We start from the raw sequence: 24968 nt of genomic DNA on the forward strand, positions 1-24968 counted from the left end.
GACTCAAACAAAAACGATCATAAGCTGAAAACCTGAGTGCGTAATGAGCCATGAGGACCTACATCTCTTGGCACAAAAGGTTTGCTGGTTGAAAATCAAAAGGAGATTAAGAGGAGCCTGAGCTTGGTATGTTTGTCAATGAACCCAACATAATAAAGCTAGCAGTTCGGTTTTGCAACTTTTTAAGGCCTGAAGAACAGTCCTGATAACGCACTTTAACCTTAAGTGGAAAGCATGACAAAGCTAGGTGTTATACATCTACCACAAACAGCATTAACAGAAATGATTAGAAACTATGTGGACTGGCTAAAAACTGAAAGATCTTTCAATTAGAGGTCACCTCGCCAGAAAGATGACACAGCACATATGTAACACAACTTACCTTTTTTAGGTTAAGAATTACTACTAATGGATACAGTGAAGTGCACTCTCTACTAAATACAGGCCTATATCGAACACAGATCATTTATCCTCAAGAGGTATCACAATAGGGAACAGGTTTCAGCCAACAGCCTGCCAAGGCTACACAAGGAAAGCGGTCACTGTTTTGAGTACAGAAGGGTACCACCAAATGAAACAGCTGTTTCTGCCATGAGAACGAAACCCAGCATAGTAGACAGCGAGCATACCAAGCACCGCAAAATTAAGCCCTGTGTATACCATATTTGTAACAGCCCCAACACTCTGGCACAATAAATGCTGTGTTCCAGCAGTCTAAGAAGCATGTTTAGGATTCACACTTACCCTCGGGAATACATGTATTGTACCAGAAGCGCCACCAGCATTCAAATCCCAGCGAAGACTGATGCGGATTAGATCGCCACATACTGGTCTGTCTTCTGAAATGTTACCCATTAGATACCACTAGGAGGTCAGGACTAAACTCGTAAGGCTGGCTACTTGCTTGTCATGTTCTTTAGCAGATTAACTAGCCCATGATACAGGTACAAAGCTAGAGTTTATTTGGACGGTGCTTAAAACTGCCAGCATACTTCACAGATGACCTGTTTGCAACAGTCTACTACTTTAAAACAAACAGATTTCAAATATTTTAAACTTTTGATTTAGCAGGCACATTACTTTGCGTTTCAGAAGTTCACCATCTGCTGGGTTTACCTTTTAAGTCTCTCCGCACTCCGGCTGCGCAGCCATCTGGGATGAGATAATTTGAACAGCAGACTGTTTCCTCCCATGTTACTAGAGAGGAAGAGCAGCCAAGTATGTATGAATAAAGTCTATTTCATTCTTTCAAACAAAGGTGGAGGAGGATGATTTGAAAGGTTTTTTTTTAAAAAAAAAAAAAGGAGCAGGGGGAAGGGAAGAAAACTAAAAATGGCAACCCCACCTTCCATCTTCAACTGCACCATGACTACCAGAGCTGAGTCACAGTTACTATTGATTATAAATAAGCAAAAGAGAACAGAGCCTGACTTACAGATCCCAAGGTGAATTTGCAAGGCCAGCAGCTAGAAAGCTGTTTTCATTTGCAAAGCAAAAAGGGGAGAAGTAGAATCAGAGCAAAACAAAGTTCAGTCTACATCTACTGAGTCATTTTTCCGACCAGAGCCAGCTAAGGCCTTAACATCTCTTGTGCATCAGCTAGTGCAAACCAGGCAACGCCACTGTGGTTAAGTGCACCTACATGGACTGAGGAGAATCCACATCTTCTGCATCTTCTGTAGGAAGAGTCTTGTTAAGATACCAAATGCCAGTGTAAGTTAGACAGACACAGAAGGAACTTTAATTATCCAGCACCTTTAAAATTTATCCTTTCACTGTCAAGTGGCTTTGAAACAGTGAATCCCCTCTGTCAATTTTTTGAAGAGTAAGTTGCAGTCACCTCAAATCCTCTGCTATTCAAAATGCCTCAACAGGCATAGAGGTACTGAGAAAGACTGTTTAAAAAAATAAATTAAAAAACCCAACCAAACCGAAACCACAAACCCTCCAGGTTACTTCTGTCGATCAAGAAAGTTTGCTTTGTTCAACACGGTAAGAAGTCAGGAGTCATAGCGGAAATGGCAACATTTCAAAAAAGCCCTCACTGTGACAATTCGTGTGCAAGGTCCTCAAAAGGGAGCTGAGCAACCATTTAAAGAGAGAACTCCACTCTACAGAAATAACACTTACTGTGTCATTGTCAGCTCTTTCTAAAATCTTGACAAGCCCGTGCTTCAGGCACGCTGCTTGTCTTGTTAGAGGGAAGCACCACAACATGCATCCTACACTTTGTCAAAAGAGTAATTCTCACCCAAAATCATTGTAAATTTGCATGACAGCACAAAGGTGAATTTGGAAGCAGGCAACAGAAGGCTCTGAGGCTTGCATGCCTCCAATGGTGCATGGCTTCATTCATTTGTAACACTAGCAATGAAACTTTGGTAAGCTGGCCACCAACAGCAACTTTTCCACCTGATCAGTTAACTCAAAAACTCTCATGCACAAGCATATTAAAGATACCCATTCTCCACATGAAGTTTCACACTAATAGCCAGCCCTCTGAGAAAACTACTCACTGAAATAATGTCAAGTAACAGTAAGTGGAAGCAAGAACAGAGATGACACACTCCATACACAGTGCTGGGGGACCAGAGAGCAGACAACCACAGAGACCACACCCTGCCCCAACATACCCATATCTGGTTCATCCTGGTCTTCTCCAGGAGCAGGGCTCGAATCCCAACCCAATGTTTCAGCATCCAGTCTTTCACTTGTCATAGCCAAAACCACAAAACCTTCTTGCCAAAATTCTCCCAAAAGGCAAGTTTGAAAAGACAGGGGATTAGGAAGCAATCAATGACAACTGCAGCAAAGCAACAATTTACCCAGCAGGGTTGTCGATAAAAATCTGCTCACTGACCATTTCTCTCTCACCTTTGTTATTTAAGTTCATCCATTACCCACTGCCTTGGCCTCTGATCACTGGCAGTCAGAGACCCTACCCAATCCAAAGGCCCCAGAGGGACACACAGCCTCCATGCCCCGGCACAGCGCTGGACTCCGGCACTTGGCAGACAGACACCGCTGCTTAGGGAAAGCTTAAAACCACGTACCTTGTATTGTGGCAAACACTCACCAGCAGGAAGTGATGGAGACAACAAGTTTCATCTATTCTTGACCCTCAAACAACTGCGGAAGAAAGACTAACTATCATCCCTGAGGTGTTCTGAAGACAGACCTCACTCTGAGGAAAAACAGGCTCAGTTCAGTATTAAGCGAACAGAAGTGCCTTGCAAGGAGCACGCAGCTGCCTACAGACCAGACTTTCAGGAGCTGCCAAAGCTTACCCCACCTGGCCTCTAGGCTGGCTGTGATCATAAGGAAGAGCAAACAGTTATCTGGCCAGCCATCTGACATACACAGAAACAACTGGACTGGATAAAGACGACAGTTCATTTTTATAAGAAACAATATATTTTATTTTTCTGACACCACAGCCCTGGCGAGTGGTTTTGTACCAAATTTAATGGAGGTTACACAGAACGTTTTACGCTGGGGAGGAAAAAAAAAAATAACCACAAAAAAAATCCTGGATAACTTTTAGTGTCTGTTCCACTCCCACATTAATAAAATCACTTGGGGTTTCTAAGAAAAGGAGAATAGGAAACAGTGAGAGAGACTACTGTAGGATGTAACAGTGTCCAAGTCCAGCCCCTTCCTAAAAGTGGGAAGAGTCCCCACGTGAGGAGAGGCTCTCCTAGATTTACTCCCCAAAATAACACAATGTATTGCAGCTGCCATAGGAGGAGACAGAAGGGGGACGGACAGAGAGAGAAGCCTATTTAATAAAGAGTGGGAGGGAGAGACAGAAGGTGCTGGACAGCACGCCATAATTTGAAAAATATGTCCTTAACTTATTATTTATTTCATTTAAAAGATTCCCCTCACTGAACTTAAGTTCCTTTTTGTGCTTTTCATTAATACTCTGCTCTGAGGTCGTAGTTTGGTTTTTCTATACATTGGAGTTGAAGGAAAATAGTCCGAAGTTCTGAAGATGGATTCTCCACCTAAAGTAAACAGCCTAGAATCCCATTCTCCTCTCACCCCAAAGACTAAAGTCTCTGCTAAAATCCCTTTTACAATATAGTACAGTACACAAAAAAACCCCAAAAATAACCGAGAGTCCTGGGAGAAGCCAGTCCGAAGGACGTAAACATACAGAGAATGGTGCAACTTGTGACAAATGGCAATTCTCAAAATACAGCTACAGATTCTCAAAGCAGGTGCCGTCACGGGATACCCAAGTCCACAAAAATAATTTTTAAAAAATAAATCTTAAAAAAAAAACAACCTGTTAAAATGAATAATTTTTTTTTTTTCTCAGGTAATTCCATACATTCGAGATTTCCCAAAGCGTCCTCTGGTCTCTTTTCACCTATTGCATGGCCAAACTGTACTCCTGAAGCTCCCAAAAAAGCACTCAGGACTTGGAATCTCATCTTGACAAGGATCAGAACATCCAGTCTTATGGTAGCAGCTTAAAACATCATGTTCCCTGGGTTTCCAGGGCCTTGGCTAAACCCTCCCATGCCGACGTCAGCAGCCATACCTCGGGGCCTCATCTGGGGGGGAATCATGATGTTTTGTTGGGGTCCCATCATGCCCTGCATTGACATCATCATACCAGGTGACCCTACAGGGCCCGGGTGGCTGTACAGTCCCGCGGGGGCTCGGTCCTTGCCTGGGATCATGCCCACGGCAGCCACGGGGTTACTCATTAGCGCGGGCTGGCCAGGCATCGCTGTTTGTGCTGGTGACATCATGCGGTGGTGCGGCCCCATCATGCCTTGCTGCAGGAAGGCAGGCGGTCTCATCGGGTTATGACCTGGCATAGACGGAGCCGTCCCAAGAGGGATATCCGGAGTTCCCACTGGCCCAGGGCCCCCCATGCCAGGCAACGTTAGTCCCATCCTCGGGGTCTGCTCTCCTATCATCCCCTGCATGTGGGAGAACCCAGGCCCGGGCCCCTGCGGCTGCTTGCGGCCTGGCACCTCCCCACGAGGGAAATACTGTAGTGTCTGGCTGGGCTTCTCCGATGGGATAATCCTGGACAGGTCAAACTCAGGTATTCCTGTGGCTCCAGGACGGATCACCTCCTGCAGCTCTGGATCAGTGAAAACCGAAGGCATATTGTTTCCAAGAACAGTGAAGGAGTCTGGACCGCCAGGGCCTCCAGTCTTGCAAAGTGCTGGATCTGTCGAACTTTGGGGCAGGTTGGTTGGGCGCCCCAGAGGTCCTTCTCCATGGAAGCCCATTCCCGCTGGGAAGTTGCCTTGTCCACCGCTGGGCCCGTTGTGTGGAAATGGCACCTGCTGTGGAGGGGACTGCACGGGAGGGAACCCCTGTGGGAAGCCCAGGCGTCCTTGAGGTACCATTGGAGACTCCTGGGAGCCATGCCCCATCATCGGGTTGTGTGACATCAGGGCGGGTCCCACGGGGACCCCATGAGGAGGTATATTGGGTCCCATAGCATTTGGAGAGGGCATCTGGTTGTTATGGGAAAGAGGCTGAGTCATTCCCATTGGGCTAAGGGTTGGCATTGGACCCACTGGGTTTGGACCTGAAATTCGAGGATTCTGAGAATTAATGCCCATGCCTAGGGAAGAAATAAGGAATCACATTTAGAGAACAGCCAATAATAATCAATAAAACTATCAGTGAGCTTTCTGCAAGGTTACCAAGTCCGCGCACACACACAAATTAGTGCTATTAAAAAAACATCAGTAGTGGCTCTGGAAAATGTTATTTTAACCAGAAAATTGATGCCACCTGCGCAGCTGCCTCCCTAAGCTTGTCAGTGCCCTATCAAAAATCGACTGAAGCCTGCTCTGTAAATAGGATCCCAACCCAACCCATACCTTTACTACTTTTCTCCATCAGTCTAGATGATGCAGGCAGTAACAAACATGCCTGTGACAGATTACCAGCATATGGAGACTTGTCCACTGGGAGGTGACTGAATCTCCTTTCAAAACTCAAGAAGTGATAAATCAGGTAACCCTCATAAGACTAGGAGGCAGCGATCAATGAGGTTAATGAGCTATCATCATGAACTTATTCAATTAGCCAGCTTCCCCAGGTATACTCAGCCATTCTGATCATTACTGCGTGAAACAGACAGCAAAGCTAAAGGTAAACTCATCAAGAATTCATTTCCAGTCGCTGCCCCCATGAAACATCCACTCACCCTCTCTTTCAACTATGTTAATTCAGTTGGGGCTACAGCCGACTTTTGTATTAAACATGTACGCACCAACATTAAACTACCAGCAGGGACTGGATTTCTCATATAAACATGCTCACCCACAAGACAGCCCAATAGGACAATGTTTTCCTTTACTCTTCCTCTAACTCTCTCAGGTAAGGACCAGGGCAGTTTCCCCTCAGCCCTGGCTGAGGCCACCTGCCATTACTCATTCCCTATATGAAAAGATGTGCACTTTGAGAAAGAATTCTAGCACACTCTTCTGTAACAAAGGCAACCCACAAAACCCAGGAAAAGACTAGATAATTCAGTGTCAAAAAAACCAAACCAAAAACCACCCCCAAAAAAATCCTCACCAAAACAAAACCAACAAACCCCTGTGAAGCTTCTATGACACTGCCTTAAGACAGGAGAAGAATGGTTTCCTCTCGGTAACATGTTCAGGTCTGACCCTTACTCCCATGAGCAGCCTTCACTCACGCAAGTAATTCCAGTCTGCATGAGCGGAAATCTCTCCCATACATAAAGGTTTTCCAGATCAGACTCTTTCTGAACAGAAAAAAATGGTTGCAATGAGAATTTCCCTCTCCCCATTTCAGAGAATTGCAACTGCCTTCCACAGAAACAGCCATGGCTATATATTTTTCAAGGTCTTTCCCTTCTTGCCATCTTCATCTGATGAAGCTTCCATTAAAGTCACCTTCACTGTATTGCCTGATAGCTTGGGCTTACATTTCTTTGAGTTTCTTACCTGGTACACTGTTCATGGGTGGCAAGTTTGGGGAGCGTGCCGGAGGGGAGTCATCATCCGAGCTGGCCACAGTTTTGATGGCATCGTGATAGAGCGGTGTAGAGCTGGGCATGGCAAATTTGGACATCCTGGACATCATAATGGAAAGGGGATTCTGGGAGAGGGTCGGCTCTGGAGGCATTGTGTAAGGACTGCTAGAGGGAAGATTTCCAGGAAGAGTCACAGGAGCAGACTGGCTGACTGTAGAAGGAGGTGGGCCGCCTTGCAGGGGCAGAGGGGGAAGAGAGATAGAAAAGAAAAAAGGTCAATTTTTTTTTCTTTCTTAGCATTTTTTTCCCCTGAAAACCCACCCTTTTCTCCTAGAAATCTCAAAACCTAGATTTTTATTATTGCAATGAGACCATCTGACTAATGCAGTCACAATGCCTGTGAAAGGTAACCAGAAAAATAAGCCTATTGGTCAAGACTGTTAACATTCGTTATCCTGGATTCTGCACTTCCACTGGAACTATCTTGAGCCTCTGCAAATCCACAGGAAGAATTATCAGGTACGCCTGAAAAATCCTACTATTCAACTTCCATGCACTGGAGAAGACAGACTCACACACCAAGTCTATCCATAAAAATCTAAACCCATAGCCAATTAATTGTTCCTGCACCTACCAGAAGTCAACTTTAGCTCCTTGCCCTTTTTTCTTTAGGGGGCAAACAAGCACAGTAGACATAGGCAGCACAATGAAAGCTGTAGCAGATATTATGCCAAGACATACAGGCAGATTTCTGACAAGCTGCATCAGCTGCTACAAGTAAGACTCCTTGTTTATATTTCATTCAGGTTTTATATACACATATTTACTGATCATTCCAGTTAAAGAAACATTCTCTACCCTTATTAGCTTCTCATCCTCTGCTCTCCCAAAGCATTTCCAATCTCCTTTGTTCTTCACCGATGAATTTCATGCCACCCAAACCACATGGGAAGGAAAGATGCTAAACCAAAGTTGTACTATCACTGAAAATCCACTGCATGTTCCTCGGTTCACCCCAGAAAAAGGAAAGGAGAACAGATAAAACAAAAATCCTGCAATGCCAAAACATTTATGCTTTGGAAGAGCTGCATGTAAAAGCATTCATTAGGCACAACATTAGGCACAGACTAAAGCATTCAATTCTGACTTGTGGGCACTCGGGCTCACACCGGGCACGGCCTCAGCAGCCACGACAGATGCCAACACCCAGCCTCTGCTACCGAGCACAGGGATCCGGCCAGCAGTCCTGCCAGCTGATGTGAGGGGTTACCCCCCCTGCCACCACCAGTCCCCTGGCCCCGTTGGGCATGTCCCAGCCACCGCTGCCGCGTTGTTACCCACAGCAGCACTAGAGGGCAACGTGGGCAAGCCTCCTCTCCCAGCCAGACCTTCCCGGGCTGCAGCACTGGGAACTTGGACAGAGGGGCAAACATGCTCCTGGGCAAGCTCTGGGAGGATTTGGGAGTGGGAAGGAGAGGGCGGACGTGTGCCGCCAATAGCCCAGAGACGTTCAGGAGCATGCCAGCACCTGCATTCGAAGGTCCCAGGCACGGCACAGCTCCAGCACACTACTGAATGCTACATATGGTGGTGTTAACTCTCTCTGAAATGGTTGAAGCCTGAAAAAATGCTAACACACCTCCCTGTCTGTGGTGAGCCTAGAAAGCCGTAACCATACCTGACCATATCTAGGTACATGACTAACTGTGCTCAGCATCAACTTGTAGGAGATGTTATTTCAAAGCATTTTCGTAACATCAGCAGGAACGGCTCCACAAAGCTACTGCCACCAGGAACTGTGGCGGAACAGCCAAAAACTCCTCCAGGGAGAGATTTCTCCCATCAACACTCCACATTTTTCCACACCTCCTGACCCCACCCTTTCACATCCTCCGATGACTAGCCCTCACCAGGACACCCAGGAGGCATGGTGCAAACCCACAAATACAACAGCAGGAAAAGCACTTGTGCTCCACTCATGCAGCCGCCAACCCGACCCTTGGAACAAGCACCACCAAGCCTTGCGGCACTGCCACCCCTTCAAGAAACCTCCAACCCTCTCCCCTTGCTGCACGCCTCAGGGTAACCTGACATGAGCCGATGAGCTGAGTCCGGCTAGCAGAGGCGGCACTCACCCGACTCCACATTCCCCAGCATGGCTGGAGAAGACATGGTGAGAGATGCCTTGTGGTTTGGGGGAATCCCAGGGCTCTGCAAAGGAGGCTTTGGAGACGAAGTCCATCCAGGAGAAGGTGCAGGGAGAGATGGAGACTTGAGGTGGACAGGAGAAGCAGCAGCAGACCCCAAGACAGGGGGGGACTTAATGGAGGCAGCGGCAGCTGCGGCAGTGGGGCCCGCAAGCATTCCTGCCAGCTGGGAGGGTGTCTGAGGGGACTTGAGGTTCCCCGATGGAGACCCCATCATGGGAGACTGGACCTGGCGCATCGTGGGGGATTTCAGGGGGTTGATCCCTGGCGAATGCACCTGACCAGCTGCAGAGATATCCAAGGGCTTGCGGCCAAGGCTGCGCTGCGCCGGGGGAGCAGTGTTGAGGCTATTAGGGTTACTGGTGGGATTGAGAGGTAGTGGCGGCATGTGGCTGAGCCGGTTGTTAGTCCTTTGGTCAGGCCCGATCTGTTCTCTGAGATTTCGTAGACCGACTCCTGGGCCCTGAGACATGGGAAGGAAAGGTCTGGGACCCATGCCATACTCCTGCTGCGGGTGCTCCCCAAACGGCAGCGGCACCATTTTCTGCTGAGAGGAGAGCATCTCCGAGACGCCGGGGCGCAGTTTCATCATCTCTTCTGGCCCAACTCCTGCCTCCCTCAGCTTCTGAGGGACCAGGGGTGGGTTGGAGCCCATGCTGACATTCATGCCCATGTCCCCCTTCATGCTGCCAGGGCCCATCCCGAACTCCAGCTCCCTGCTAGAGGCCATTTGTGGGGGTATTCCTTTCGGGAAGTCCCCCCTGGAGGGGCTCATCGGCCCTTCCACCGGCATGCGAGGGAAGATGGGGTTGTTCCCAGGCTCCATGTGTCTCTGGGAGGGCATCATTCTGTTTATCTCCATGCCGGGCCTGATACCTTCCATGTTCAGGCCAGGAGGGAGGCCCATCTGTTTCTCAGCCAGCTGCTGCTGATAGAGCTCTTCGGGCAGGCCCTGCGGATTGGGGAACCGCTCCCCTCGACCAGGGCCGCTGAAGACACCCTGGCCAGGAGGGAAGTTTCGGCCATCTGGGATTTTTGGCACGTCGTCTGGCCAGCTGACTCCTGAAAGCCCAGGCCGGGAGGCAGGATTTGGGACACTGGGGCCCTCCATGTCAGGGTTCATCATTCCTGCAAAACCAGGCAGGCGCATCTGGCTCCCAGGCATGTTGGGATGGGGGGCCATGCCCCTGGGGGGCAGGGAGTGCGACATGTTCATGCCTTCAGGGAAGGGCTCTGGACCCCCAGGTCCCCAGCCCTCCCCAGGGGTCATCTGATAGGGAGGGGGAGGGCCTCGGACCACCCCACGAGGCCCGTGCTGATGGACCATCATGTCCTGCAGGGAACACTGCTGCACAACCACCTGCTCTTGCTTTCTTCTCTTCTCCTCGTAAAACTCCTGCTGCAGCTTAAGCCAGGCTACCTGCTCGGGAGTCATATGGTCCAGGTGGTCTGGCCCAATGGGTCCTGACTGGGAGTTCATTGGTGGCGGCCCCATTTCATCTGGGGAAAAGGGCATGTCCCTGTGTCCTTGAGGGCCAAACGGAGCCCCTCCATCTGTCCGAGACCCTGACCCTTTGCCTAAACTTTGGGATTGAGCCATCATGGCCTGTATCGGCCCTTCAGGTTTCTTTTGGGGACCATCCAGCACCCCAGCACTTGGGGGTGGTCCCCCACCTTGCCCTCCCGCAAACTCCTTCTCATCAGGGAAGAGCATGCGCTGTATGTCTCTCAGGGTCTGCAATGAGCGCTCTCGATGCTCCAGCTGCTCCTGTGACAGTCCATCTGGATTCTCGCCCAAACTGGATGGGTCCCCACCAGACACCTGCTGGGGAGGACCTTTGGGGTCTGCAGCAGAGCTATTGCTACCTTGGGAAACTGGGCTAACTGCTCGATTATTGGGGGTTGAACTCTGCCCAAATCCTTCTGTCTGCAATGGGGTAGAGTTGGCAGGGCTGCCCACAGACATCACTTTGCTTTCCACGCTGGGACTGTCTTGATCTATGGGGCAGGCGGGGCCAGCAGATTTGGATACCGGCGCTGACACAGGTGGAGTCGGCTGCATTTTGGCGTTCTGGGGAGGGTTCTGGTCTGGGGCGGTGGGGGGCTGCGGCTGCGGCAGGGGCTTGGGTTCAGTCCGAAGTGCAGTGATCTGGGGGTTCTGCAAGAGAAAGCCACATGTCACTCATTCATCTTACAGCTGTGTGACATAAGCAGAGGTGCAAGCAAAGCATCCTGTCTGAACATCACCAGCCCACACTTTGCAAGGAAAGGTAGCCTTCATGCAGTGATCACAAAGCAGCATCTTGGCCATGCAGAAACATATTTCGCTCAGGTATTACAGCAGCTACCCCTTGCTTCTCCGCTAGCATCACATAAGCAGTGGGTCAGAAATATACTACCCAAATATTGCAAGACACAAGCTCTTCTTTGGATCATCCAAGCCATTTATTTGCAGGAGGCTAGGACAACAACTGTCTCTCTTTTCCACCCTAAAACTTATTTCAGCATGTAAATAATCAACCATCTCTCACCCAACCACACACACAAATGCAGGTATTCCCTACCAAGGGTACAGTGTTTCGTTCCGCCTTGCTGTTTGAGATGTTCTGGATATGAAAGGACACGATGGTTTCCACCTGTCCCTTCAGCACAGCTTCTGCAGCCCTGCAAAGACAGACAGATGCACATATCCAGTTGAAGATAAGAATCAATTTTTCTTAACTGTCCTCCCTTCTACCCTTCAGCTGGCAGACGGGAGAGAGACTTAACCACACATATTTCACTCTAGATGAGTAGCAAAAGAAAAATGCTTCCATCTACAAACTCATCAGCATTCAGGGTTCATGTCTCAGTTTAAGCCATCCTGGCTGCTATTCACTGCGTGGATTGCAAAACAATACCTACCAGTGTTTGCCAAAAGTAAAAATTAAAGAAAAAAAACACCACTCCGCACCTTGGAGGAATAAATAATCACTTCTCAGAGGGCAAGAGGTAGCGACTTTCTCCACTCCAGTCCCTTCAGCATCCCCAAAATAAATAATGACTTCTTGCTACAAGAATGCACTTGATGGGAGAAAGTACACTTGAAAACCTCTTAAAAAGGGAGCACAAATATAAGCCCCACTCCCTGAAGACATTCGAGCATCCACCTACTTACTTGTTGGCCATCTCAGTAGAAAAAACATAAACCACTTTGGATGGAGTCTTCTGCCCACTTGCTGGCTCCAAAGCAGCCGTCAGGCCATGGGAAGGCGTGGAAGACCTTGGGGCTGAAGCATTTGAAGGAGTCATGGAGTGTGGTGTGTGCTGAGAATCCTGGGACTTCACATGATCGGCAGAATTGCAGTCTGAAAGGGCAGAAAGAGGAGCAGAGGGGAATCACTACCTTAGGATCACTCTTTGGAATCCATTTCTGGAAAATGACCAGAGCTCTTCCTCCTCTAAAATTTCTCACTTCTCTCTCAAGCACTATACTAAAGGCAATTCTTCTGTTACACCATGCATCTTCCTTCCCTCTAATGCCATGCTGCCCTTCAGGTACCACTGGGAGAAAGCTCATCTTCCAAGGCACGTGGCAGTTCCCAGAGCTGATCCCTTTGAATTCTCTAATGGCCACACAGAATAGCAGGAAAACTACACACTAAAATGAACAAATATGAAAATGTCTGTGCCCGAGGACATATTTGGGCTCTGTGCAAAACTCCACTTTTTTTTCCCCCTTCAGCCACCTTAGCCAGGTGACCTAGAAAATGGACAAAGGAAAGCGGGACAACTGCACATCTAGTCTGTTTTCGCACTGCCTCACAGAGGCAATGTTGGGAGCCAGGAACAGAACACAGAAATCCCAACTCTCTGGCTTGTGTTACCAGTCAGGGTGCTACAGGTTTTGTATCTGTGTTGACAAAACAGGCTTGCATATTGTTCAAAACCCCAGTTACAACAGAGCAGTTCCTGAAAGGCCAAAGGCCAGAAGGAAACCAACAGGTTGCATTTGTACTTTCAAATCCTCTGGGGGAGTTTCAGAGTAACAAAGGAACTTTCCCACCAGGGTTAGGTCTGCACTTTAACTGAGCGTGAACAGGACATTTACCCATGCCAGCTATGACAACCTCTCCTCTTCACCTACTCTCAAGACCTTTAGACTTTGTTGGCTAGAACTTACAGAACCCCAGACAAATAAATGTTTTTGCATAGCGATTCTCCATCTCACAGAAGACTCAGACTAAATGTCTGCACTTGCACATGAATCCTAGCAAACATACCTTTGATTTCAGGATCATCATTAGGAGTCCCAGCTTCCCTCTGTTCAAAGGAGTCTGCTGAAATGCTCCTCTCTCTCTTCCCCTTCCCCTTGGCACCGTTTCCTGCCCCATTCTTCAGCCCCATGCTCCCACCTGGGCCAGGGAGCACTTTGGGGGGGTGACCTCCACTTTTGGGGTCACAGGGAGAGGGCTGGGATTGGCTGGTGGTGCCCCCTTGTTTGCCCTGGTTGGAAAATTTGGAATCCAGCTGGGGGTTGCCAGATGGGGACATCACTGTAGGGGGACGGACCATCACCTCCTGCTTTGATTTGGGGCTACTGGGGACAGAGCAAAAAAAAGGAAAAGAAAAAAGTGACAAATCACACCACAGATTCATTCAACCCCGTAGGAACTGATGAGAGAGAAGCAGAAACAACCACTGCCACCTTTGCAAGCTAAGACAATTGCTGACATATAAAAAATGCCTGCAAGCTTAGAGTCATGCAGGTGCTTTTTTGAACATGCCCTGAAAGGGTTATTACCCAAGATGGGATCTCATTGCTCAAGAAGGCACTAGGGCAAGCTACAAACCTGCCAGATCCCAGGAACTGCTGTCACATGAGGACCTACCTCTGTGGCTTCTGTCAATAAAGACAACGGTTTCTATGTGCACAGAGAAGCGCCTCACACCAAGACCAGCTCAGAGTAAACAAACAAGGCACAATAAAGTTCACCTCACCACTCTCCTGGACCCAAACTATACACTTCAGCTCTGATCAGAGTAGGACCCCCCACCCCCACCCCCTCCCTTGTACCTCCCTATCCTGTTCTACAGGGAGCACAAGGAAAACCCAGCATTACTGCAGCATTCATCATACATTGGGGCGAGCTGCCAGGAAAACACAAACCTCTGACCGTGAAAACAATTAAACCAGCTACAACCTGCCTCTGAATAAGGAAGGAGAAGGATACCATCTCCCTGCACACTCCTGCAAAATGGGGCAGATGAAGCTTCTTTCATTTGCCAAAGGAACTTCAGAGTCTTTTCTTCTCTCTTCCACTCAGCAAATTGCATCCTAAACATATTTTGTTCTTCTGGGTTTTACACACGCACTAGCCACCCCTTCCTCCTCACCCTCCGGTTACTCCATTGCTATCAGATCTTCTGCACTGCATTTTCCTATCATCACTGCCACTTCCAACAGGCAGCACTTGCTAGCATCCTCACTGTGGGACTCACACAAGCCGTTTCCTCCTTTGGGCAGGCATCTGACTCAGAGGCATTCCCTCTGAATTACTCTTAAGCTCCAGATGACCTCTAGGAGTAAATAATCAAAGTCGAGAATGCTGTCAATCAGACCACTGCAAGTCCCTGGACAGTGCTTCGCTTCCGTACTTTTCCCCTTCCAAATTAGCAGAGGAGAGATGCTGACCTGCTGCACTGGCAGGTGAATGATGTAGAGGATCTGAGTGCACAGCTGATCAGTTCTCCAGGCTGTCCAGGCCAATAATACAGAGGAGGAGTTTTGTGTGAAAGTACAGACAGAGAGACCTGCTGCTGCCCAACTACCCCTCAGGGAAACAGATAATTAGAAGAGGGGGAAGAAAAAAAAGCACAGATAGAAACAGCATGTTTACTCTCCTACAGCCTATTCAGACACCTGATGGGAGGCAAGAGGGCGTGAGGAATACAGAATCTGCACCTCATGGGTTTAGAGCTTTCAGCACATCCTGACCCTAGCCAAATGTGGAGACTTGTCAGCACTGTGCAGCCAGCGCTCAGGTACTTGGCAGGTCCAATGGGAGGACAAAGGAGGACCAGTAAGTCACATGCACCAGTCCTTGGCTCATCCTGCAGCAGAGCAGGGACAGCATCATGCACCAATCCCAAGCAGCTGACTGCAGGCTCTTTTCCTTACCTCTGTGTGTTGCCTGACGGGGAGTTCCTCACTTTGGGGTTACTGGAATGCATTGACAGAAATCCTGAGCTCACAGTCTCACACGCACGCAGATGGGCTCTTGTCAAGTTCCTCTGGGGAGAGTGCCGCCAGAGGCAGCGTCGAAGCACTTTCTGCCACCCGCTTCTCTCAATGCCGGCTGTCTGCTTGCCTTTTTTCTCTTTGCTCCTCTCTGGTTTTGCACTGGGCGCTTCCCTCCTGCAGCTCCAGCATTCTCTAGACGCTTGCCTCCTGCTGCCCAGGGGAAGTCTCGCATCTCCAGGGCACACTGTTAAAACCACCCCACAAAAAGAGCAAGAAAATCAGTGAGGAACTTTCCAGGCATATGTGTCTGGTGTGAAGCAGTAAAAGGCAATTCTTCCCCCGTTACTGAGAAGAGCTTTCAGATGGCTCAGTACAGCTGCGTATTTCAAACTGGAGGCAGCCCTGGCTGGCCATTCAGTTTACAGGCAGAGAGGACACCTTCCCTTCATACAAAGCAAATCACTCTGCAGTCAACAAAACAGGGAAGTGCCTTGTATCTGGACACTTTGATTCTGCCTCTGTGCTCAGCTTGAAGATACCTCACAACAAGTCAGTAGGAAGCCAAATCTACAAACCCCCAACATGACTTAGCTATCCAGAATTCCCCTGTGAATGGCCGTAATCTGATATTTCTTAAGAACATAAACTCTGCTCAAACCTTCTCTGTCTCCTTGGTCCAATACAACTAGACATATGTTCAATGATGTGCGCTAAGGGTTGCACAAAGGGAAGAAAATAAAATAAAATGCCTTCCTGACCACCTGTAAGCAACCAGCTCCGCTGTGATTACTCTGAAAATACCAGAGGTTACTCACTCATTGTATCTAGTAGAAAGGCCAAAAGATCACTAGAGAACTACCCCTTTAAGTTTGCACAGCAGCACTATACAGACCATTAAGGCTTAAAAAAAAACAAACAAAAAACCCCACACAACTAAAAATAAACACTTTTTCAGCTTCTTTCTAAGAAATGATATGCACAATGCAGGCAATAAGGTACATAAAACTGTTTCTGGAGGAGGAAACTATTGAACATTACTGTTTATGTCCTTTGGGCTAAGTTATTTTGGAACAAATTTCTGTCTTGTTTATGTTTCAGCAAAATCTCTCCTGTTCATCTCACCTACTCAGATGCAAATCCACTTAATTTAGAATCTAACCAAGATTTATTGTTAATGTATTAAGCATTCTAGTTAAATATTATTCAAATGTAAATATTCCCAGTATTCCTTCTCAGCGCCAAATAAGCAGTTTCTTCCTGGGTATATCAAATGAAACAAAATAAACCTCACCAGACAGGGAGTGCCTTGAATTCTATGAAGAAACTACTGTTCAAATTGCATTTAGAAAACAAAAAAATGGTTTGCTTACATGCTGACACCAGAGGATTAAGAAACACGGGCACTATATGAGCACCTCTGGCCACGAGAGTTATCAGTAACCTACAGTATTGAGCACTATGGTTTTCCAGTTCCACAAATTTATCTTGTTGTGAGGTTGTGCCATTATACTTTTTGCGACTTTGCACTGCTGTACTTTAACATGATAGTGCTGCACACTGCAGTCATTCCATGAAGCTCTGCATGATCTCCAGAAATTCAATTCTCTACCACATGGCTTCTTCATGATGCAGAGAAATCATCCCGCTCCCTGTGCTCACCTCCACTGTGCCACACAAACCCATTATTGTGGGGGAATGTTTCTGCAACAAAGGTCTCATTTTTAATGCCTCCTATTGGGCACAGGCAGATGAACTCCAGTCTGAGCCACACACTCCACAGGATCCACATGCCTCTCTAGGGCTATCAGCTGGTTATTCCACCGATTTTGAGAACAATGTTGGGGTTAATCTATTACTATTGTTACTCCTATCATGCTGTAATGGGAGCTGGTGCTACGCAGATACATTGAAGACTTGAGAGAACATCTTCACAAATATCTAAGTTGTACCATCTTTACATGCAAATTTGGCTCCTATGTCTGTTTTGACAACAAAACCGTAACGTTATCAACAGCACCCACTTTTCAAAAGATTTATGCATCTCTAAAAGTTAGTGGAACTTAGTGATACTTCAGGGTCCTCACTTAAGGTGACAGTGTGACTGAAAATATGGTGAATTTCAGGTAAAAGAAGAAAAAAGGAACAATAGCATTAAAGCGAGCAGAGCTTAATGCTAACAGCAGAATGCAGATGCTGGTGTGATAAATTCAAGTGTTTTAGTTGTTTCATCCTCTGCTTTTCCACTTTTGATATTCATGCATTACCAAGTTACCTTTTATTATAAGACGAGAGTTTCCTCAGACTCCCAGTCTTGCACAGTGCAATGAGAAAACATGAAGAATAGAATCAGGATCACACTGGCTGCACAATATTTCTGACATCACCAAACTTTCAAGTACTTCACAGGGGATAAAAAAACCTCCAATTTTTTAACCCTACTTTTTATTATCCTATATACATGTATCTTCCATCTATTAGAATGGAATTGGAATGATACGCTCTGCAAGGGAACTGTATTTTCCGATCTCGGTTTAAATTTCTTCTTACCAGAGAGAGCTATAAAGGATATATCAATATATTCATTGGTGGAACAACGGCAACTCAACTTCCTCCGCTTCTCATTTCTGCACACTGGGAATGTACCATCTTTTATAATGTGAAATGGAATGCCTCATGATTTTTCTAAATGCACTTCTAACATATGTATGTCTGGGAATCTAGGGTTCAATAATGGAAAAGCTCTAGAGATATGTATTTTTGCAGCTAGAGTCTGCCTGCCACAGCAAAGCCTTTATCATTGCTCTAGAATTAGAGGTAGGGTCACCAACAGTGAATGGTCAAGCTACTTTTCAAGACGTTTTGGCAAGCTACATCCAAGGTTCTATTTTCAGGCTTGCTTTAAGTATGCCAGGCAATGGCTGCAGGGAAAAGGGATGGTTCAACTGTGTACTCAGTTCTCACCACCTCTCTCCTGAGCAGACTGGGGAAAAGATCTGAATGGGAACAAATGCAAGGGAAACAGCAGAAATCTATTCAGCTGGATCAGTCCCCTGGTCTGGTTGATCATGTAACTGAATCAGTGCCACTGCAAGCTCAGAGAAGGTGGTGAGAACAGGTGAAAAGTAGCCTCACTCCACTCAGTTGCAGCTTACAATTTGGATGGCTTAAAATTATGTTGAACCTCAATTGCAAAGACAAGAGAGATGGGCCTGCATTTGTGGAATGGCGAGGACCTATCATATTTCAAACAAGCAGCTTACCAAGACCCCTGGTATCACGACACAGCAGTACTCATTGTGGAGGCCATGAGTCACAAACCACTTGTCTCACAAGAAAAGATCACCTGGAACAAGAAGAGAGAGGAAGAGTTTCACCAACAAGAATGCACAGTCAGTCTGTGCGTCCCTCCCATGCATCCAGCCACAGAAGCAGAGGAATCAAAACTTGCTCTGAACCACTAACAAGGGGGCACCTCTGCTCAGACTGGCAGGATTTGTTGTCAGCACTGAAAAAGTCAGACTGGAAGAGTCTCAAGATGCGTGCTGCACATGGAGGGGAAGAAATAGGTCAGACCTGCTTTAGCACTCCCACATTTGAGCCAGCTGGGTTCTCATGAGCTCATCCGAGCTTTGAGAAGCTGGCACAAAGCTGGGACATGTAACCTCTCCTCCTCTTGCACCCATCTCTCTTCAAAGGCTCGCCTTCCCCTCACCATGAGCCTAGCAGAACTTCTGCCAAACCCCTGTGCTTCATTATATACCACCTCCTCCACAGCCAGACAACGTATAAATAAAAGCATCAAGCATTAGGTAAAGCCAGGCAATCGCTCTGTCGCATCTAGGGGAAAACCAGGCTGGTTTTAGAAGGAGGAAGCACTACCTACTGTTCTGGCAACTCCTACTTCACATCGTTGTGCTATGCTGCAGGGAGAAGGGAATCCAACTGCAAACTTTCCCAAGTAAGACATAATGCAAGTTTGCTCAAGGCAGAGGGGTTAGCCCCACCTTGCACTACAGTTATTTCCTATAAGGCCAAAAGAGTTCATGACCTAACAACTGATCAGCCACACTTTCAGTAATGGAGACAACCCTGCATCAGTTAACAGTCACTCACATGTTATAGCAAGTTTAAGTGCCTGAAAGTTCCGTAATACAAAAAGACATGGACTCTGAGGCACGGCTCAATGGTTAATTTGAGGTCAGTAAAGAAAAACAGAGCAGCTACCTGCCAGCTTCTCCTTCACCCACTGTGAAAACTGGAGAGGCAGCAAGAACAGCATGAATCCAGACAAAATTCACACTGTCGGGGCCGGCATGGTCTCTCAGAGCACTCTCAGCTATTTACACAGCACAGACAGCCTTGCAGTTAAAGTATGACTGCAAACTCAAATCACTACCAGAGGTTTTCTGCGTAATCCCAATGCATTCTGCTGACCAGATCTCCCAACAGGAACACAGGAGCTGTTGCGAGGCTCAATTAGGTACGCATTGTGAAACCCTGTGCGTATTCTCTTCCCTCCAACATTCTCCAACTATTATCTACTGCAACTTCACCTTAATAATGTAGCAATGCACTGCCATGTAATCCACTTCAACAAAACGAAACTACAAAGCTAGTCCCAAACAATGCAGCTGCATTCTCCACCCAGTCCAGCCAATTCAAACAATGAAATCATCACGATAGACCATCCTTATCTAGCCAAGTCATACTTGCAGACAGAAGCTGAAACAAACACCTATCGCAACAAGCTGCTTCATCCAGTAAAACCTACCACAGCAGCACAATCATCCCTGAATCCAATTACCCAGTTATATCTCCTCTCCCCTTTCCCCCACCCCACCCAACAAAACAATACAGGCTAAGCCATGCCAGTGCCAATACTGACACACCTCTATCAAAGCAGCAACCAAAAATCACCTTTTCCCTTGAAAGGGAAAACATGTAAACGCCAGCACGCATCAGGATGGAGAGAATCTATCACAGCAAATGGTTGGGGCTCTATTGCTCGAAACATTCAGGCTTAACCTGGCAAAGCACCAGAGCAGGGCAGCCTTACAGACCATAGCTCAGAACCGCAAGAGGGACACAAATGATCAAACATGATCCATTTTAAGGCTACCCAGCCAAGTCCTTGCAATGCAATTCCATCCCCTAGTTTACTATCTCTGTTGCTCACCTGCATGGTCTTAGCCCACAGACGGTGCAAGACAGCTTGCTTCACAGTAAGTTTAAGAGCAAAAGGCAACAGCGTCTATGTAAGCAGCTACCACAGAGTAACTAACAAGATACAAATGCACACCTTAGCTTACCTTTTGGTAACTTATTCATGAACCATCCCTGTACTTCTATGAACTAGCCACCATATTATTGTACCGCAAACAGAAGGAAAAAACCATCCAAACTAGCTTATTCCTTCTTTATGCACTTAAACTGCAGAAGCTTGACAGTGGCAAGTGGTCAGGCACTGGAGGTGTACAGCGTTACGGCTGCTTCAACAGGAACAGCTGCAGTTATCACTGATTCACTTCAGTCTTTTCTCCCTCTTTGAGAAGGAGAATGTGGAGAGATGAAATAAAGGCATACCAAGTAGATAAAAGTATCAAACTTGTGGCCTTACTGTGACACGAAGCATTAAAGGCAAGAAATCTCTTTCTCTGTGTACAAGAAAGAGCACACTTCTTTTTTCCCACGGCCTTTCTGAGACTGTCAGTCTGTGCTGGACTGAGGGTGGTGAGAGCCCAAAGTCAGCATGGAAAAAGAAAAAAAGGCTAGAGACCAGCTGCTACAGAAAACAAATGACAACTTTGAATTCAGGGTGCTGGCTCAGCTTGCATTGTAGCTCTGACAGCGGAGTGGGAGAGAAAGAAGAGAGAGGGCAGAGTAAGAGACTGCTCCAGGAAGAGGAGCAGCTTCAGGAGGGACCAAGAACAGCAGCACCAGCCACGGGAGCTTTTTGAGCAACTGCTCATCCTGACAGCCACCAGGAAGCAAACCTCTGCAGGCGCATCCACCAGAGGATGCCTCGTGCGACTGGAGAGGTGGGGTAAGGCAATGAATCAACTGACGCTCTCCTTCAGCGCAATTTTACTGGGAGGGGCACATCCTATTTCTCCGACCCTCATTCAACAAAATAAGAGGGAGAACAGCTGCACTGGCAAAAGGTGACTCCACGACACCCTAAGAGCTACCACTGGTTTTCACCACGTGCTACGCTTACCAGTTTTGTTAAGCATTTGCTTCTTTTGCACACTTGCAGCTGAACTACACGTTACTTTTAATAAGCTGCTGTTTAATAAAGTACTTGATTATATATCTCACTGATAAAGAGTGCAACCAGGAAACAAGGACAATGCAGGAAGTGTTATTCAATGCTTTTATTGAACCATCAGACTCCCTTAAGATCACATGAAAGTAAAAGTAAATTGATAAATTGACATAAGTATTCTACACCCAACACATCTCACCAAGATGCTTGATGATACAGGGACATGGGACACTCTTCAATCCCTTGAACCGGTCCCAATTTCTATATATGGCCCCTACTAAGGGCTTATAACCACACCTTTAAATCTACCCCTACCTCTTAGCAAAAGCTGTCCTCCTTATCCTTCCCCATGAATGCATAAAGCATGTGCTTGTCATACAATTAGTACTGGATGTGCCAGCATTCAAACAGGTTTGTCAAAAATGCCCCCTTACCTTCTGTACACCAAGTGCGTGCTGGACCCAGGAAAGCAATTTCAACCAGCCGAAGTCTATCCAACTCTATCCCTTGCAGCCATCACTAGCACTTGTGACCCAGCTCAAAACTAACTCTAGATACGATATAATTAATTTTCAGGAGACAAGCTTCCTCTTTCAGCCAACAAGGTGGCCACATGCTCACTGGCGCTGGCATGAAGGAGGCAGCAGCAACTGCCAGCACAGGCATGGATAGGCTTAAGCTGGTTGTTTAAACATACTTGCATCCTTCTCCTGCCAGGTGCCTCTGCCCTTTTTCTTAAACAAGGGCAGAAAGTACATCGGGTACCTAAAGAACTGCTGGGGCTAAAGACACAGTATCAATATGTATGTTATCTGGACCCAATACAACTCTGCTTGTCCAAGCAAGTCATCAGTAGATGGCCTGAGAACATGTCCTGGCTCTTTTCATTGCAGGGTTTGCAGACCTCATCCTTTAATCAAACTACACAGTTATCACGCAGTAGACTTTCAGCTGATTTGCTCATGTGCTCTATCTGCCAGAAAGGCAGTGCCTGCTTACACCAGGGGCACCTCATCTGGTACATGGAGCATACTCTACCCAAAACAGCTGCTGATTTGGGGAAAATACCATGTTCTGTCATTCCCTAGTAAGCCACAAATCCTGTTTACTTATAATTTGCTCAATAACAAGTGCTAACTTGTTAATACTAAGCTGATTGGATAGCACCTTGCAGCCAGTGACAAATTTCCAGATGGTCCTAACTTACCCTGAAACAGTATGGACCTTTCTACATTTCTATCTCGGCAGTTAAAAATGATGCCATACACAAAGCCCTCACAGTTTCCCAAAGCCAAGAATTTCTCCTTATGCACATCAGAGAAATCACTGCTAACCCCAAGTCTGCACAGCATTACCTCTCTGCTTGTGGTCTTGCACCAGACATGACTGTGAATCAAAGAAGAATCAAGAACTTGTTCCGTAAACTCATTGTGCTACATGAACGTGAGGACTACACAAACTCACCAGGCTCCATACAACCGTCACAGAGGAAATAACTCTTATTGTACACATGGTGTGTACGCACCTCTCTGTTAACCTCTAAAACATGGGCAGGTTATTGCCCACAACTACCTCCATGCCTTCAAGCACAGAGAAAGTGGCTCACCAAGCAAAGATGGGCTCACTTAAAATTAACACCTTGATGACCTACAAGCACATTGACAGGGAAAGAGCAGGCAAGACTCCATGCCATTACAAGGAAGATAAGTTCCTTCAAGTAGCTCATTAATTTAAGAATTTAGGACCACAGGATAAACCTCCCAGAAACCATAATATACTTAATCATCCCCGTGCAAGTTCTGTACATGTGGTCATATAAACGTAGCTCTGTTGAGCCTACCTGTGCCTGCCCATCCACATATCCCAAGTAAGACAGTGCAGATACTCTTCCTCCCACGCTTCCCCCCCAGCTCCTACCACCACACATATGGACATTTCCCAGAGAACCGGTCTCTCCTGAAATTCCATTCAAAACAGGGACAGCCACAGAAGTCCAAACTTTTGCTCTCCATCCTTAGAGAGTGTAGTCAAGACAATCACTGACAAAGCACAATATTCTCTGAGCCTTTGGGTTTGTGAAGTGTTTTATGACAGTTCTCACATAACCATGCCCTGCTGTCAAACAATGGTATCTCCACGGACTTGTCTCTTCCTTTCTCCTTCTGACAAGCACATGGATAACCAAAAGTAGCCATGGCTGAGTAATTATTCTTTTTAGGTATTTACAGAAGTAATTCTAAAATAATCTTTCGCAACAGGCATGTTGTCCACTAAACTTGTAACCATCACTTTTAAGACCTGTGAGTAACACTAACTTTTTGTCAAGACGACAATTAGATGTCCGCTAAACTTTATTTTTAGAGCATCTAACACCACTTCAGCATATTTTTAATACAATGGGCATGAACGGCAGTCCTACACAGTTTCTGATTTTGTACAACTCTTTCCACACTCCTTGCCCAAAGCAATGGAGGAGCCAGACATTTATGGACACTGGTAAGCAGATTCAAGGTGTACACAGCCAGACACTTGACACCCCTTTCAATTTCCCAGCAGTTATTATAGGGGGGGAAGGGGCCACAAACCTGAACTACCTGGTCCACCTGGGACTAGAACAACGTCAGCATATTATGCCACAATTCCAGAAATCAGTTTGGGGAAAAAAGGTGAAAGAAAAACCCTAAAAAAGCCCCCAAAGCCTAAGCTACAACTATCTGCTTCTGTACTGGAACGCCGTGAACAGTTCCCCTTGCTGCTCACACCATTTCAACTTTGCCAGCATTAGCGGCAGGTGCAGGTGGGCCAGACTGCTGCCAGGGCGTTAGGCACACTGTCGCATAACCCATAGTGCGCTACAATGTCAGGCTAGCCTCAGCTCAGCCTTGGCATACTCCAGCACAGCTGCCAACATCAGTTCAGCTCCACCTATGCTAGCAATGCTGGGAGCAGTCTATGTACATTACAACTGGAGTTTTAAGCACTTTACATGGAGCGTCACTTACCTTAGCAGCAGCCTGTCTGCTCTAGAGTTCCTACTATTGTTAACACTGATAAAGATCAAAAGCTCTAGCAATAAGGGATTTTTCAAGAAAAGTTTTAACAGTATTTCCCTAATATATGACAGGTTTCCTCAGCTTACTACATCGTGTTAGCAGTTAACAGCCCCGGCACCAGTTAGCATTACATGCAGGAGTCCAGTGGATAACAGGAGCTATCCGCAAGCTGCTTTCATAGTTTTGCCTTCTGTCAAAACTTCATCTACTTTTCGGGAAGTAGGTGACGTGTTCA

At 46.9% G+C, this 24968-nt stretch overlaps 1 protein-coding gene across 4 annotated transcripts in view; it reads right to left on the minus strand.

Moving 5' to 3' along the window:
* Window positions 1-3395: 3395 nt before the first annotated feature.
* Window positions 3396-24968, minus strand: part of BCL9 (BCL9 transcription coactivator) — a 60294-nt gene continuing 38721 nt past the window's right edge. For 3 of the 4 annotated variants that reach the window (XM_075102680.1, XM_075102670.1, XM_075102656.1), the window contains exons 2-8: window positions 15353-15659; window positions 13455-13771; window positions 12350-12539; window positions 11757-11856; window positions 9121-11350; window positions 6957-7217; window positions 3396-5596 (exon numbers count right to left, since the gene is read on the minus strand). In XM_075102680.1, coding sequence (XP_074958781.1) covers window positions 4479-5596; window positions 6957-7217; window positions 9121-11350; window positions 11757-11856; window positions 12350-12539; window positions 13455-13771; window positions 15353-15405 — 4269 coding nt within the window. In that variant the 5' untranslated portion in view covers window positions 15406-15659 and the 3' untranslated portion in view covers window positions 3396-4478. The remainder of the gene's footprint in view (window positions 5597-6956; window positions 7218-9120; window positions 11351-11756; window positions 11857-12349; window positions 12540-13454; window positions 13772-15352; window positions 15660-24968) is intronic. The other variant, XM_075102663.1, reaches the window with a different exon arrangement.

This window comes from Phalacrocorax aristotelis, chromosome 1 (genome assembly GCF_949628215.1).
Source record: "Phalacrocorax aristotelis chromosome 1, bGulAri2.1, whole genome shotgun sequence".
Taxonomy (NCBI): Eukaryota; Metazoa; Chordata; class Aves; order Suliformes; family Phalacrocoracidae; genus Phalacrocorax; species Phalacrocorax aristotelis.